Below are 16737 nucleotides of genomic sequence, written 5' to 3'. Positions count from 1 at the left end.
GATCACAAGGACACAATTTCCATTACAAAGGTCAGTATGGAAATAGTCATAATCAATTTGGTAACACACACTTTGGAAATAAACCAAAGGAGTGGAGTAGACATAATGGTAAGGGGAGAACTGAACAGGAGTTAAAAAACTGAATAGGGCTCCATTGGCGGTCTGCAAGGTAGGAGCTACTTACACAAATGGAAAGGGCCAACCCAAACTGTCAAACTAAACAGAAAGATACCAGTGACATAGTGAGTAATTATTTTAAAGAGAAGTGTTATCCCATTAATGTGATATCTGTTTCAAATAATATATGTCACACAAATAAACCAGAAACAAAAGGTAAGTTATTTAAAAGACACTGATTGCTTAGAAAACTGTGAAGAATTAAACTTAGATTCATTCTATGGGTGGGCTGAGAGGGGCACCTTGCTGGAAAATAGTTGTTCAAATGATCAAAGTGTATTAGGAATTAGAGAACTTATGGAAGAGTCTGGTGGGCTAGGAGTGAAAAGAGCACCTAGTAAAGATGATTTAAATGTGTATCTGCATACTGAAGGTAAGGGTGCAGAGGATCAAGAGGATAATTTTTGTGATGCTGATTGGGAAGAAAAGGAGATTGAGGATAGTAGCGAAGAAAGATGTTTTATTGGTGTAAGTGAGGAGTTGGAAGCTTTAGGGATTACTGATATAAAAGAGGATAGTAATGAAATTAGCGAGGTACATATAAACACAGTTGACAATTTGAATGATAAGGATGCCAGAATTTTAGTCAGTGAGTTATTTGATCTTGATACATGTAAGAAAAACGAGAAGGAATTGACAGCAGGTAATCTTAACAGCATTAGGGGAGTAGATGATGAAATGTCAGATAGTGAGCAATTTTTGTTTAACTTATGGGTTAACAGTAGCGCCATTAAAGATTATTAAAATTTCAGAAAGGTAACACTTGATATATGTGAAACTTTGTATCCAGAATGGTGGCATAGAATTAAGTATCACATTGCTCAAATGTTAAGAGATAAATATAAAGGAGACACAATAGCATAAATGAATGTAGTTGGATTAATGAAATATTCAGGAATAGTAATCAGGCCAAAGAAAATGCAATTAGGGTAATAACAGCAAATAACTCTGGTAGTAATGATACAGGTAAGGACACTGGAAAGGGATATGGATTTAGTGAAATTGAAGATGACTTATTACAGGAGAATATTAACAAAATATTTGAATTTGATGTAAGCAGTCCATTTATTGATGTACAGATAGGATCATGGAAAGGAAAGTGGGCACAGGAAGTAAAGTATCTGGGATATCACAATCATTAAGTAAAAAACTGAAAAATAATAAGGATTATGTTGAGTTACCTGTAATAGGAATTAAAATAAGAGGTGCTACAGGGAAGCACAGTAAATCAATAAGGAGTCAGGTTTTTATTACTTCTGAAATTGAAGGAGTATCATGGTCACATGGGTGTCTCGTCATTCCTGGTCTCACAGAGGATTTTATCCTAGGCATGTCTTGGATAACAAAAGTAAGTTCAGCGTTTGATTGGGTAGGACAGAAATTAATGATGACTCTACCTAGTGGTGAAGTCATCACTACAAAACTTCTTGCATCAAATGTGTCGTGTATGAATAAGGCTGTGAACAGTATTGAATTTACAAAAGAAGGTAATTACATTGAAAGCCATGTCACAGATTTTGATACAGATGAGATAGAATTTGAAAAGTTGGTAAATGAGAAAGTAGCCGAAGCTAGAGAACTAACTGAGAACCAAAAACAAGATCTGAAATTATTTTTGTGGGAATACAGTGATGTATTTAGCAATATACCAGGTAAAGTAATTGGATACCAATGTATTTTACAGTTGAAGCCACATGAACCTTTCTTTACAAAACTGTACAGTATTCCAATCTCGAAAAGGGTAGCAGTGGAGAAAGAATTACAAAAGATGGAAGTGTGTGAAATCACTGAGAGGAGTATAAGCCCTTATAATAATCCCTTAGTTATTGTAAATAAACCTAATGGGCAAGTCAGGTCAGTACTAGATTCCAGACAGTTAAACAAATGTTTATACAGATAAACTGACCACCCAGAGAACATCAATGAGTTGTTATACAAATATAAAAATATCCAAATTATGTCAAGCCTTGACCTAACTTCAGGTTTTTATCAAGTACCTCTTGCAATTAGTTCTAGAAAGTACACTCTTTCTTATACAATGGGAGATGTTACCAGTGTAGTGTAGTGCCTTTCGGATTAATCTCATCAGTCGCCAAATTTATAAAGGCACTAGACTATGTACTTGGCCAAGAAGTTGTGTCAGAATTAACAATTTATGTAGACGATATATTAGTGTCAAATCAAAGTTGGGAGGGTCATTTGAAGTTATTGAAAAAGGTGTGTGAGAAACTCAGAAGAGGGGGAATGACATTAAAACTGGAAAAATTTAAATTTGGTGTGTCAGAACTCAAATTTTTAGGTCATGTCATTACTAAGGAAGGGATAAGTGCAGATCCTGAGAAAATAAAATCTATCGTAAACTTTCCATCTCCTAGAAACCGAAAACAATTAAAATCTTTCTACGGGCTCTGTGGATTCTATCGAAAATATATAAATGGACAATGCCTTAATGTAACATGTTTAAGCAACTTACTTAGAAAAAATGCTACATGGAATTGGTCTGAAGAGTGTCAGAAAGCATTCGATAAAATTAAGAATGAACTTTGTAAGGACAGTCTTTTACACAGACCAGATTTTAGTTTGCCATTTTGTCTTCACACTGACAGTAGTGATTATGGACTAGAAGCAGAACTATTTCAGGAGAAAGTTGTGAATGGAAAAAATCTTCATTGTACTATTGCATATGCCAGCAGAATGTTACTTAAACATGAGAGAACTTACACAGTCACAGAAAAAGAATTACTCGCAGTACACTGGGCGTATACAAAATTTAAAACATACCTGTTAGGACACAAGATAAAAGTGTATTCAGACCACAAAGCTTTAAGTTACTTGCAGGAGTGTAGGCTATATCACAGTAGATTAATCAGGTGGGCAATGTTCATGCAACAGTTTGACTACGAAATTGTGTATATTAAAGGGTCAGAAAATGTAGTAGCTGATGCTTTATCCAGGTTACCAGTAGGAAGAGATCAGGAAATGTTTGATCAAGAGGAAGAAAAGGAATTTAAAATAAGATACATGAAGGGAATCCAAGATCAAAAGCTCATAAGGACACTTTGCAATAACATCAGGAGGGGACAGAATAACAATCCTAATTGGAAACTGGTTAAGGACTGTTTAGGCAAAAGAGGGTATGATAAACTTGACAAACACTATAAGGTCTTTAAGGGAACATTCTTTAGAAGACTCTGACAATTGGAAGCTATGTTGGCCAGAGTGTGAGGCAGACAAGTTAATAAAGTACACCCGTGAGAGTTATGGTCACTGTGGAATACAGAAATATGTAAATAAGTTACAAGAAAATACCTACTTTTATAACATGGTAAAGAAGGTGAGGAACGAAATATCAACATGTGACAAATGTTGAAGAGTAAAAGTAAGCAACAGAACATGTCAGGGAGAAATGCAGAACATCATTCCAGATAAGCCATTAGATTTAATAGCTGTAGACTTTTATGGTCCTTTATCTAAAAGCAAAGATGGCCATTGTTTTACATTCGTCATGGTTGATGTATTTTCCAAACTAATTAAACTTTATCCTGTTCGAAAAGCTACAAGTGAAGAGATCATTACAAAGATTGAGAGAGATTACTTCAAGAGCGTAGGGAAACCTAAAGCCATACTATCTGATAATGGTTCACAATTTGTTTCAAAAAACTGGAAAGCATTCATGGAAAAAACTAACACAAAACACATCTTGATATCCGTGTACAACCCATCTTCAAACCCAGCAGAAAGGTACATGAGAGAAATAGGGAGACTTTGCAGGACATACTGTAGTCATAAACACCCTAGTTGGTCCGACCATGTAAACAACTTTGAGGACATCATGAACAGCTTGCAGGATAGCTCTACTGGATTTTCACCATATGAAATTATGTTTCATCTCAGACCAGCGAATCTTATTTCTGAATTAATAGACTTTCCACAATGTAGCTTAATATCAATGAAAGAAAGTGAAGAGATTGTAAAGAAAACCATGAAGAAACTATGTGAAGCTAGGAAAAACAGACATAATAGGAAAATAAAAGCTACCACATTCAGAGTAGATGACCATGTCTTAGTGAAATCCCACAAACGATCGAAGTTACTAACAGCAGAACTCAAGAAGTTCTTTGATTTTTACATTGGGCCATTTGAGATTATTGAGAACCCCCACCCAAATGCATACCGATTAGTATATCCCAAGTCGAGAAAGCTGTTTGGTCTTAGGAATGTTGTTTCATATATCAAGAAAAGAACAAATTGAGCCTACAAACATGCCTTTATCTGGAAAGAATTTTTACTGGAAGAAAAAAATAAATAAATAAAAAAAATCAAAATGCTGTGAGATAAAGTCACAGGAAAAAATTGCAGTCACCATACTATGCCATGTCACATACCTCATGCAAAACAATGTTGTATCTAGACTGATTGTCACTTAATTCTATTATAAGATTAGATTTCATGATTCCTCTGTACTTGTTTAAGTAATTGTACAATATTTAATGAATTGCAAAATGTAAACTTGATAAATGAGGAATTTTATGTTGCTGATGAGAATAGCAAATCTTACAATTTTTTAAATCTTGTTCATTCACTTAAATATACCATAATGCTTGTAAAAAAATGTTCTATAGTTAATAGACTATATTTTCTTGTATATGCAAGTTTGCTTTTGTTTTACATCATGCTCACCATGATAACTGTTTTTATTCAGCTGTGTTGATAACACAACACAGATACTTTATGTTGGCTTATTTTGCCTCTTAATTTTGATATCACATAATCTATAAGGCTCATGAGAGAATAGTACTGTTGAACTGAAATACTTTCTGCAACCTCAGTGATGATATAGGAGTTAGTGCTATGTTTATTCTAATATGAGAAAATGTTTTAACTTTAGTATTATTTTATAGTAAATTTCTGGGCAACAAACCGATATCTGTGTTTATGTACTTTATGTTGTGAGACAAAGGAGGAAGTCAACGGGTGATGTAAAAATAAACAATTTACTATAGCTGTGATAAAAAGTTGTATACAAGCCAAGACAGTGATGCAATTTCTGTATCGGACTGACAAGTGGACCAGGGTACACTTGTAAGTCCTGATGGGCAATTGTAATGTAATTAACTGTCGGAGATAAAGTTTATCTCATGTGAAAACTACGATGCCCACAGTAAGGTTAAGGTAATTTCATTATGTTGCCAGAAAATGTGTTTAATTTATTTAATTATGAATATTTTCTTTTATGATAAATAATGGATTCGTTTGAGATGAGATGTTAAATGTTATGTATTTATATGTGTTTATTTATACATATCTTCAGAGTTTATTAAGGTCAGTAGACCAAAGAATCTGAGAATCTGGAATGCAGGAACGTCTGCAACTTCCGGGCACATGTTGGCTTGCCCACCACTTCTTTGTCTGTATTGGAGGGAGATGGACGTGTTATGTGACAAGTGCAGTATAATGCATTTAGGGTATCAATGCTCATAGTGAAAATGGTGTAGTTACTAACAAAAAGCACGAATAAATATAAGTTTTAGCTGAAAGTATTTCAGATCCGGTAGTGTTTATTTCAAACAAGAAGAAAACCCCGGCCATGCTTGTTGGAATGATTATTTTGCAGACAAAACTTCGAGAACCCCTACACAAACGAGATCTGCAGTGTGTAATCTTTCAGCAGCTACTAATAAATAAGTCTTGCTGAAATTGTGCTGGAACTACTCGTATCATTCTGATTCAAAAACACGTGGTGAGAGTGTGGTCCTACCACAACATACCGCGTAAGATTCCACAATTTTTCAGTTATCTAAGAAACGAGATAGGTAACAACCAGTACATAGGGAAGGGTGCCACTTATGTCGCTGTAGAGCTCATCAACACTCTTTAATGGCCTCAGTGACTTCCGGCATCCACCACGGGACTGTCTTTCGCTGGGGGCACCCTAGAGAACGAGAGATCGCGTTTTCCATTGCAGAAACGACTGTTGCGGTGACCTGGTCAACCACAACATTGATGGCACCATGTGTGGAAGATTCAATGTTGACAGCAGAGGTGAAGGCTTCCCAGTCTGCCTTTTCTAAAGCCCATTTACATAGGCATCCATGGGCATGATGCCGGGGGAGTGACAGGAAGATGGGGAAGTGGTCACTACCATACAGGGTGTCATGTGCTCTCCAGTGGATAAAAGGGATAAATCAATGGCTGAGTAATTACCACGAGCCACACTGAAATGTGTGGCGGCCCCAGTATTTAAGAGGCAGAGGTCAAGTTGGGGCAGTAAATTTTCGACTCCTCTGCCTCAGCCAGTAAACACGGTACTACCCCACAAAGGGTTGTGGGCATTAAAATCTCCCAGAAGTAAGAAAGGTTTAGGGAGTTGATCAATCAGTACAGCCAGGACTTTCAGGGGTACGACACCATCTGGAGGAAGATGTAAGTTGCAGACAGGTATTTCCTGCGTCGTCCTTATCCTGACAGCCACAGCTTCAAGAGGAGTTTGAAGGGGTAGAGGTTCACTATACACCGAGTTCAGGACATAGACGTAGGCGCCATCTGACACTCTATTATATTCGCTACGGTTCTTGTAATACCCCCTATAGCCACAGAGGGCAGGGGTTCATATTACCAGGAACCAGGTTTCCTGGAGGGCAATGCAGAAAGCAGGTGTAAAGCATAACAACTGCCATAGCTCAGCCAGGTGGTGGAAAGACCCGCCGCAATTCCACTGGAGGATGAAGTCAATGTTAGGATAAGAAGGCATGAAGTGCTGAAGGAGGCAAGTTATGCCTCAGGGTCACCTTCTGCCACCGTTTTAGTACCTGTGCAATCAACATCTATTGTCTCTGAGGGTTCAGCGAGATCTAGATCCTCAGCAGATGCCAGAATCTCCACCACATCCTCAGATGCAGAGCTTATAGGGAGCGGTGGTAGGGGTGCCACCACAAGGTCTGGATTCTTAGGTGCCTTCCGCTCTTTTGGTTTCTCTTGCTGTTCCTTTGGGGTTTCTGGCTGGGAGGGCTTCACTGGGTCAGTCTCAGAAACTGAGGAGGACCATGGGGCCCTACGACCAGCTACCTGTGGTTACTTCAGCCACTGATGGGTATCTGCTTTTCCACTGGTCGGAACCTGGGAAGAGAGTGACCCAAGGGACACCTTCCTGGCAAGAGGAACCAAAGAAGACTTATGCTTCTTCGGCTGAGAAGCAGAGACTGTTGTCCCCGATGGTTGGGGGAGGAGGTTGCTCCCAAAGTAGGTGGTGCAGGAGCAACAGCGAGGAAGTGCCCCCTACCATCAAGGGGGCATGTGGAGTCTGATGACTCTGAGAGCCAACTGTATGTGGCAAAATGGGAGATGGTAGAATCGTTGTCGTAGCGGCGGCATAGGTTGATATCACAGGCACAGGATGGAGCCTCTCGTATTTTCACTTAGCCACAGTGTAGGTAATGCGGTCTAGGTTCTTGTATTCCATTATCTTCCATTCTTTCTGGAGAATCCTACAGTCCGGCGAGCATGGGGAATGGTGCTCTCCACCGTTGACACAGATGGTAGGTGGGGCACATAGAGTATTGGAATGGGAAGGACATCCACAATCTCGACAGGTGGCACTGGAAGTTCTGCGGGAAAACATATTACCGAATTTTCAGCACTTAAAGCACCGCATTGGGGGAGGGATATATGGCTTGACATCACAGCGGTAGACCATCACCTTAACCCTCTCGGGTAATGTGTCATCCTCGAAGGTCAAGATGAAGGCACTGGTGGCAACCTGGTGATCCCTCGGACCCTGATGGACGTGCCGGACGAAGTGAACACCTTGCCACTCTAAATTGGTGTGCATCTCGTCATCAGACTGTAAAAGAAGGTCCCTATGGAATATAATACCCTGGACCATATTTAAGATCTTATGGTGCGTGTTGGAAACAGAAACATACCCCAGCTTGTCACAGGCGAGTAATGTCCGTGGCTGGGCAGAGGATGCTGTTTTTATTAAGACTGACCCAGGGTGCATTTTGGACAAGCTCTCCACCTCCCCAAACGTGTCCTCTAAATGCTCCACAAAAAACTGAGGCTTCGTTGACATGAATGAGTCCCCATCAACTCTCGTACAGACAAGGTACCAAGCTTCACTGCCATCCTTAGCCATGCTTTCCTCCCATGGTGTGACCAGGGAGGGAAACAATTTGGAGTCATACTTCTGCGCATTGAATTGAGTCCTGGAATGCTTAGAGACTGCTAGTGGGTTGCCACCAGCAAGGGATGACGTACCGCACTTCATTGCATGTCATCCACCCTGATGCTACCCACTCCGACTAACGGCCCTCCCCACGGGTGCCACCCAGCCTCAGCAAGGGCCACCTGGCAGGATGGCCATTGCCGGGAGTCCCGATGCCCCAGGGAGATAGGCATCTACTCCTTGGCATACATGGGGAATTAACGGCGCAGGCATTAGCAGAGCGATCCCTGTGTTGTCAGGGGGCTACCACCAACAGGGTACATGGTGGCCCCACCACCACAGACTGGCTACCATGCTGGATATCAGGTGCAAAGAAGTCCATGGTCATCATTGGCGCAGGAAACGGCACTGCATAGTGCATGGTGGAAAATGCACCCAGGAAGGTGTCCTTGCCCAAAAGACAGAGAATGGGTGGGACTGCAATGCAATGACGAGAAAGTGGGCCAAAGATCTCAATGCACGATGGATACGATGCACCATGTAAGATGCCCTTCCCCAATTGGCTTGCTCTTCGGAAAAATTTAAGAATGGAGGTCAAATCCTACAGGAGGCCAACACATAAAGGCCGAAATGTGAGAGACTCCTTCAGAAAAATTCTGAAGACTGGAAGTCAGACCCTACAGGGGACCAACAAATAAAGGCTGAAATATGTGACACTCCTTTTAGTTGCCTCTTACGACAAGCAGGAATACCTTGGGCCTATTCTTATCCACGGACCCACAGGAGGTCTTTGACAGGTCCAACACAGTTAAATTTGAGTGTAGGGCTAAAGGTTTGGCCTCTCGATAGCACTGAAAATTCTGTGGGGCTGAGGGTTTCGGTGGGAATGTTTCGGCTCTGGATTTGGTAGAGTGTTGGTATGAAGTTTTGGGGGATCTGGCAATTTGAAGAGGTCAGATAGGCAGGGTTTGTGTGGGGTTAACAAGGAGGAACATTGTGTATGTAATGAAATATAGAAAAGGTGGAGTGGCCAGAAGACTTCTTGACAACTGCAATGATTCAAAAAAAGTGAAGCTTCCACAACCATCAGCCTAGCAGTAAGTGCAGTAAAAGTGCTAATGAGATTGTTAAATAGGAGGATATAACCAAAGATAGGGAGCTGTAATGATGAAAAACAGAATGATTTAAAGAGCATTGGGAGCAAGAGATGTAACTGGATGATTGATAATAAGGGGAGAGAGAGAGAAATCCAGACAAGGACAGTCAAGTATATATTGTCTGTGTTGTCTGGTGAAAAATTTGATAGAGCAGAATAAGATAAGATCTTACTGAGTTATTGGTTTTGAGAGATAAGAGAATGGGTTGGAAGGAAAGATATTCAATTACTGCCTGACCATAATATTATTCCATCTGTCCTCCCGTGGCCATATCAGAAATATGCTGTGATTTTATAGTAAACAAGTAAAGTGACGAGAAAGGAAAACGCATCGCATGCTGAATAATTTCATATGGAATGTACTACCATGCAGTTCAGCTTGTCCTTGTGAAATATGATGACAAAATTCAAGATACATCGACTGAAGTACCCTCACACAAGGTGCAATAATATTGTGGTAAACTAATAAGAATCTATATGTGGAGCAGAAAGTCAGGCCACAGATAAGAAATATTGCCTGCTTCTTATCCACCCAATATTTACGTAGAAGAGACTGTAAGAAATGTGCACTGTAAGTAAGTACTTTGATGTGAAAACTTTGGAATTTCACTTAACAGTATCACATGAAGATGAGATAAGATTGAAGTCCATGATACAAGATGTAAATCCAGCATATCAAAAATATGAACTGAATATTAGGAAAACCAAGAAGTTTCATCATTGCGACAAAGAAAAAGAAAGCAAACATAACAATATCGCAAAATAAAATTGTGAAAATAAAACAACTCAAACTGAACATACAACTGAGAAGAAGCGGATTGCTACATTACCGCTCTGAGATCCAGTACCCAGTATTTGTTCAGAAAGCAAGAGTTCAAAAGCTGGCACAACGCTCCATGGTGTGAAGATATGCACATTATAGTGGTCAATAAAATCTAAGGTAATTATCAGTATCATCAGCAATACCCACTTAACTAAAAAAAAGGTGTCTTCTCCAAAAGGCAATTATCTGCTTCTCCTCAAAGGTGTAAATGGACCACTGAATTGACATGGAAAACTGTGAATTTGTCTCTTTAGATGATTATGTCCATGTTGTTTCCAGAAAAACTCAAGACTGAATTATATGCACCAACAACTTAAAATTATATCAGCTCACCTTTCACTGAGATACGCTGTATCTTCAGAAACAGAGGTCGTATGCAATGCGTCAGTATATACTGTTCTGTCCTCCACATCACACTCCAGTGGTTTTTGGGCCTGTGTTAGTAGAGCACTTTGTTCCTGGCCACCTTTAAGTTTTTGTTGTTGTGTTTGTTCCCCTCGCTGTTCTTCAGCTTTTTGGTGGTGTTCTTGCTCTTTATGGTTTTTCACAACTAGTTTACACTTCCCTTGATCTTCCTTATTTAATAATTTACCCTTTTGTTTAACAATACAAGGCACTTCATTTTCCTGTTCATCATACACTGTGTAGACAGGTACATTCTGATGCTGCTCCTGTACATGCTGCTGTTCGTTTTTAGAGTTATTTGAGAGAGAATTTTCAGTTTCATTAACAACCTTGGTGATTACACTCTGTGTTGTAGATTTTTCAGCCAAGGTGTTTATAGCCTGTGGAAAAGGCAGCACAATTTTAAATAAAATCAACAATATGAAAATAAATAATAAACATTAAAAATGCATATTTCTCTACTAGTTTTCAAAACCTTTATCTGTTTCTCCCATTGAAATAAGAGATGAAAAGGAACAATCAGTATGAAATGCAATAGGAAGAGATGGCAGGTACTGGTGGGAAGGACAGCTGTATCCAACTGTGAATCAGGGCAAGCTCAAGGTGCAGGAAATAGGGTCTACAGTAACAATGAATTAAATGCCAACACATTCACATTCTAGATTATTATTAATATGTAATTGATAGGGTGAATATGCTTCTAAATTAGAATGAAATCACAGAGTGCAAGTGTAAAGAACACAAAGGTGCAGGAAATAGGTTCTACAGTAACAACGAATTAAATACCAACACATTCACATTCTAGATTATTATTAATATGTAATTGATAGGGTGAATATGCTTCTAAATTAGAATGAAATCACAGAGTGCAAGTGTAAAGAACACAAAGGTGCAGGAAATAGGTTCTACAGTAACAACGAATTAAATACCAACACATTCACATTCTAGATTATTATTAATATGTAATTGATTGGGTGTATATGCTTCTAAATTAGAAGCAAATCACAGAGCGCAAATGTAAACAATACAAAGTCACTTCAGAAAATTATGGACCACGTCTAAAGGAAACGAACGAAAATACAAAAAAAAGGAAATATTTAAATTGGAAATGTTTGATTGGTGTGTGTGTGTGTAGAGGTAGAGAGAGAGAGAGAGAGAGAGAGAGAGAGAGAGAGAGAGATTTCATAATTAATGCACACTTTTTTGTTTACCTTACTGTTTGTTTATTTTCCGGTATCTCTCTACAATTCTTCAATATACATTCCCACTGCCTCTCAATCGCCATGTTCCAATATCTCAGAAACTCTAGTGTTCCATCTGGGACACTTTCTCTGTTCATTTGTCATATGACTCAGTAATGGTGACAGAAAGCTCTTCCAGAGGAGGAAAAGACATTTATCCACAGGTTGTCCAGCTCTGAGAATACACTGAATTATACACTGAAGAACCAAAGAAACTGGTATACCAGCCTAATATCGTGTAGAGACCTTGCAAGTGTGCATAAGTGCCTAACACAATGTGGCATGGACTCGACTAATGTCTGAAGTAGTGCTGGAGGGAACTGACACCATGAATCCCACAGGGCTGTCCATAAACCCATAAGAATATGAGGGGGTGGAGATCTCTTCTGAACAGCACATTGCAAGGCATCCCAGACATGTTCAATAATGTTTATGTTTCGGAGTTTGGTGACCAGTAGAAGTGTTTAAACTCAGAAGAGTGTTGCAAGAGCCATTCTGTAGGAATTCTGGACGTATGGGGTGTTGCATTGTCCTGTTGCCCGAGACCATCGGAATGCAAAATGGACACGAATGGATGAACGTGATCAGACAGGATGCTTATGTATGTGTTACCTGTCAGAGTCACATCTAGACGTATCAGGGGTCCCACATCACTCCAAATGCACACACCCCACACCATTACAGTGTCTCCACCAACTTGAACAGTTCCCTGCTGACATACAGGGTCCATGGATTCATGAGGTTGCCTCCATACCTGTACACGTCCATCTGCTCGATACAATTTGGAACAACGCTCATCCAACAAGGCAACATGTTTCCAGTCATCAATAGCCCAAGGTGGTTGTTCATGAGCCCAGGGCAAGATGAAAATATTTGTGTCGTACAGTTATCAAGGGTACACAAGTGGGCCTCCAGCTTCGAAAGCACACATTCATGGCCCTGGATTGAAATCTGTTATATCCTAGCCAGTAATGCCACCCGAGCCCGCTGCCAACAGGTTGGCAGCATCAAAGTCCAGACGCCGTCCGCATAAGCAGCGCCAGCGATACAGGAAATCGCCGCAAGTCTGCGCGCGCCACCCCTGGCTTCTGGCTTCTTAAGCGCTGGAGTCGCAAGCGCTAGGACAGTTCTGTATTCGCCGCTCAGTTGTATACTCGCCACCGAATTGTGTACTTGCTAGTCAGTTGTGTGTTCATCGCAGCAGAGTTGTTGTTTGTCGTCAGCCGACGCTGACCTAGCTGCTCCGACTCGAACTAGACAGATTTCTGTAGACACGGAGTTCACTACTGTATTTCTGTATCTTTGTAATAAAGATAAGTACCGACTTTTATTTAATCAGAGTGTTTGGGTTTTCATCTTTCTGTTCACTGTTCCAGCGGACCGGTCGGCCCGCTATTAAAAGTGTGGCGGTGACTTCGTAAGCCGTTTCTACAGTGAATTGTTTGTCGCTACGAACGCCGCCACAAAAAAATCCACAGTAATTTGTGGAAGGGTTGCACTTCTGTCATGCTAAATGATTCTCTTCCATCATCGTTGGTCCCATCCTTGCAGGATCTTTTTTCAGCTGCAGCGATGTCTGAGATTTGATGTTTTACCATATTCCTGATATTCTAGGTACACCGTGAAATCGTCATACAGGAAAATCACCACTTCATCGCTACCTGCTGTGTTCCATCACTTGTACACTGACTATAACACCATGTTCAAACTTACTTAAATCTCATTAACCTGCCATTGTAGTAGCATAACCAATCTCACTTGTTGTCCATATAGGTGTTGCCAACCGCAGTGCTGTATTCAGCCTCTTTACGTATCTCTGTATTTGAATACACATGCCTATACCATTTTCTTTCGTGCTTCAGTGTAGCTGATTCATGTTCGGACTTAGGGAGCATGAGTTAACACTGTCCAGCCATGTTCACACAGTTTTTCATACAGGCAGTATTTCTACGGTTTTAGAGTGTTGTCTTTGAGAATGAGTAGTCTTGCCTCTAGCAACCGCGGTCTTGTTTTGTACATTTTTCTTCATGTAAGTCGTAACACTGCTACAACGACATTTATTCCACACAGAAACCATCACTTGTTTTATCTCTGCCCTGAAAATATTTTCTTTTTGTTCTTCTGCAGTAGTTGTACCTCTCCATTCATTGGACTGTCATTTCACATTCTGCTCGAGGCGTTTAACTCTTATTTCATCAATAGTGACAATTCAAAGCAAGAACACTACGGTTTTATTGCCAATATTTCACCTGAGCAATGCACGATGTTAAGTTGCTTCATCAGTTGAGCTACCAAGCAGTGAGGGATTCATGTTTAACCTATAATACTAACAGTGGACTCCCTGTAGTCTCAGAAAATTCTTTGCATGTCGCACAACAATCTTCATCAAGTGCACCTAAACTACATTTATCTGTTTATGTTTGCAGTTTTCCTTTTTCACTATTTATGTTCACACAAACACCACAAAAATAATTAGACCAGTGAGACACTGTACTACAGTCTACCATTAGCATACTTGTAACTTTATTTAGAGCAAAACTGGTTTCTTTTAGCTTTTAGCCATGTAAAATTTCAGTCTTATGGTCTATGGTACAACCTTCAATCTTCTATGGTCACTATATCAGGGACACACGCTGGTCCATTTTTGGCTAACATAGAGGATGCTATGGACAAGACAAAACACTTGCATCTTCCTCGTGTCTTCTACTGTAATTTGCATAATTTTCACAATAGTTGGGCTATCTAATACTATGTGTTGGCAACCTGTGAATCATTAATTAAATCACTCACACTGATTGGATAGGCATTTGCCTTCTGCAAAGTTTGGAATTATGGCATTCAAAGGTGGAATACAAATCACAGGTGTTGCAAAAACTGTTACCACGGCCATTGCTGTTATAATGCACAGCATGCTCAGTGACAGAACACAGCAAATTGCTGGTGCAGGTACTAAGGTTACCTGAGGAGACAGTAATTATTTTAAACACTGCATCAGTATCCTCCTGATAAAGAGTTTTGACTGACATACCATTGTACAATCACTGCTGCTGTTTGCAGTATTTTCCTGTGCCACAGCATCTGTAGCTGACAAATCTTTCGGTTGTTGCATTTTGCTCTTCTTCTGCCTCTTCTCAATTCTGCTTTTTATAGCTAATAGTGTTTTTGGTTCTGCTGGCATATTTTGTTCACAGTCAGGGGTTCTGGAATAGACACCAGACAAAAAGATTATGAATATTACAAGTGTGATTCATGACTATGTGATTATCAGACAGACAAGCAAGGCAAACTTATGGACCTACAGATGAAGTTAGTGTTACAATTTTACAGTGCAAGACTTAGGAGATGCATACAGCAAGATTCTCTGCACTGTGCTGATTTCCCACACTTTTTGAATCTGCCACACAGCCAATCATTTGAAGGAAGTACATGCTGCGCCCCCTACAGGGAATGGTCAGTATGTTCATCCCTGATATTGGTGCAGCACTTGCAGGCAAGTAGAGAGCAAGTCGAGTGGGTCTCATCAACAGTGCATATGGGGAGAGAGGTTGCGAGTTGTGAAGAAGAGAGAGCTGTTTTGGAAGCAGTTAGCTGTTGGATGGTGGGGCTTGAAGCTATCTATTGCAGTGATGAACTCTGAGCAGGAGAGCATAAGAGATGACAATATGGATGGTGGCAGTTTTTGAGAACCATGGGGAACATTGTGTATTCAGCAGCAGTGAATTATAATGCACTGTATTGATCTATCGGTCTGCCCTACCCACCTGTAATTTGGAGTTTACTTTACCATTCTTTTTGCAATATACAATAAGCCACAACAGTGAATTAGGGGTCATTCCACATTGAGGGGACCAGGGGTCTCCACTTTACCACCTCCAAATTAAATGAAATTTGGTGTGAAGGTTCTTTACAGTCTTTGACGGTTATATACCAAATTTTAGTTCACTATCTTCAGTGTTTGAATTTTTAGGGGCTTTTAAAAAGAGGCTACTCACCTTTTCATCACATACAAAGGTGCAAATGCACCAAGTTTTCTTGGCCTTTTTTTTTAAAGTTCTAGCACACATTTGGTCATTTTCTTTAATATACATTGACAACTTTCTATGTTGAATCACACCATGGCAAAATTTTGGGATTTAGACACACCTAAACATAGATACAAGCCTATAAAGTGACTAAAAAATTCATGATGCTATTCTGAGAGCCAAGGTTTGACCAACCACTGCCACATCTACATCTACATGATTACTCTGCAATTCACATTTAAGTGCTTGGCAGAGGGTTCATCGAACCACAATCATACTATCTCTCTACCATTCCACTCCCGAACAGCGCGCGGGAAAAACGAATACCTAAACCTTTCTGTTCGAGCTCTGATTTCTCTTATTTTATTTTGATGATCATTCCTAACTATGTAGGTTGAGCTCAACAAAATATTTTTGCATTCAGAAGAGAAAGTTGGTGACTGAAATTTCGTAAATAGATCTCGCCGCGACGAAAAAGTCTTTGCTTTAATGACTTCCATCCCAACTCGCGTATCATATCTGCCACATTCTCTCCCCTATTATGTGATAATACAAAACTAGCTGCCCTTTTTTGCACCCTTTCGATGTCCTCCGTCAATCCCACCTGGTAAGGATCCCACACCATGCAGCAATATTTTAACAGAGGACGAACGAGTGTAGTGCAAGCTGTCTCTTTAGTGCACTTGTTGCATCTTCTAAGCAACCTTTGGCTCGACTTCCCCACAATATTATCTATGTGGTCTTTCCAA

General features: G+C 40.0%; 1 protein-coding gene across 1 annotated transcript in view; it reads right to left on the bottom strand.

Annotated features, from left to right (window-relative positions):
* The window catches only part of LOC124775906, a 111297-nt gene that overhangs the window by 27731 nt on the left and 66829 nt on the right, over window positions 1-16737 (bottom strand). Inside the window, exons 4-5 of the mRNA XM_047250741.1 lie at window positions 14995-15166; window positions 10654-11105 (exon numbers count right to left, since the gene is read on the bottom strand). Of these exons, the coding sequence (XP_047106697.1) occupies window positions 10654-11105; window positions 14995-15166 (624 nt within the window). The remainder of the gene's footprint in view (window positions 1-10653; window positions 11106-14994; window positions 15167-16737) is intronic.

The sequence above is a fragment of the Schistocerca piceifrons genome, chromosome 2 (assembly GCF_021461385.2).
Source record: "Schistocerca piceifrons isolate TAMUIC-IGC-003096 chromosome 2, iqSchPice1.1, whole genome shotgun sequence".
NCBI lineage: Eukaryota > Metazoa > Arthropoda > Insecta > Orthoptera > Acrididae > Schistocerca > Schistocerca piceifrons.
Note: the sequence above shows the minus strand (reverse complement) of the source record. Positions and strands in the feature narration are given on the sequence as shown.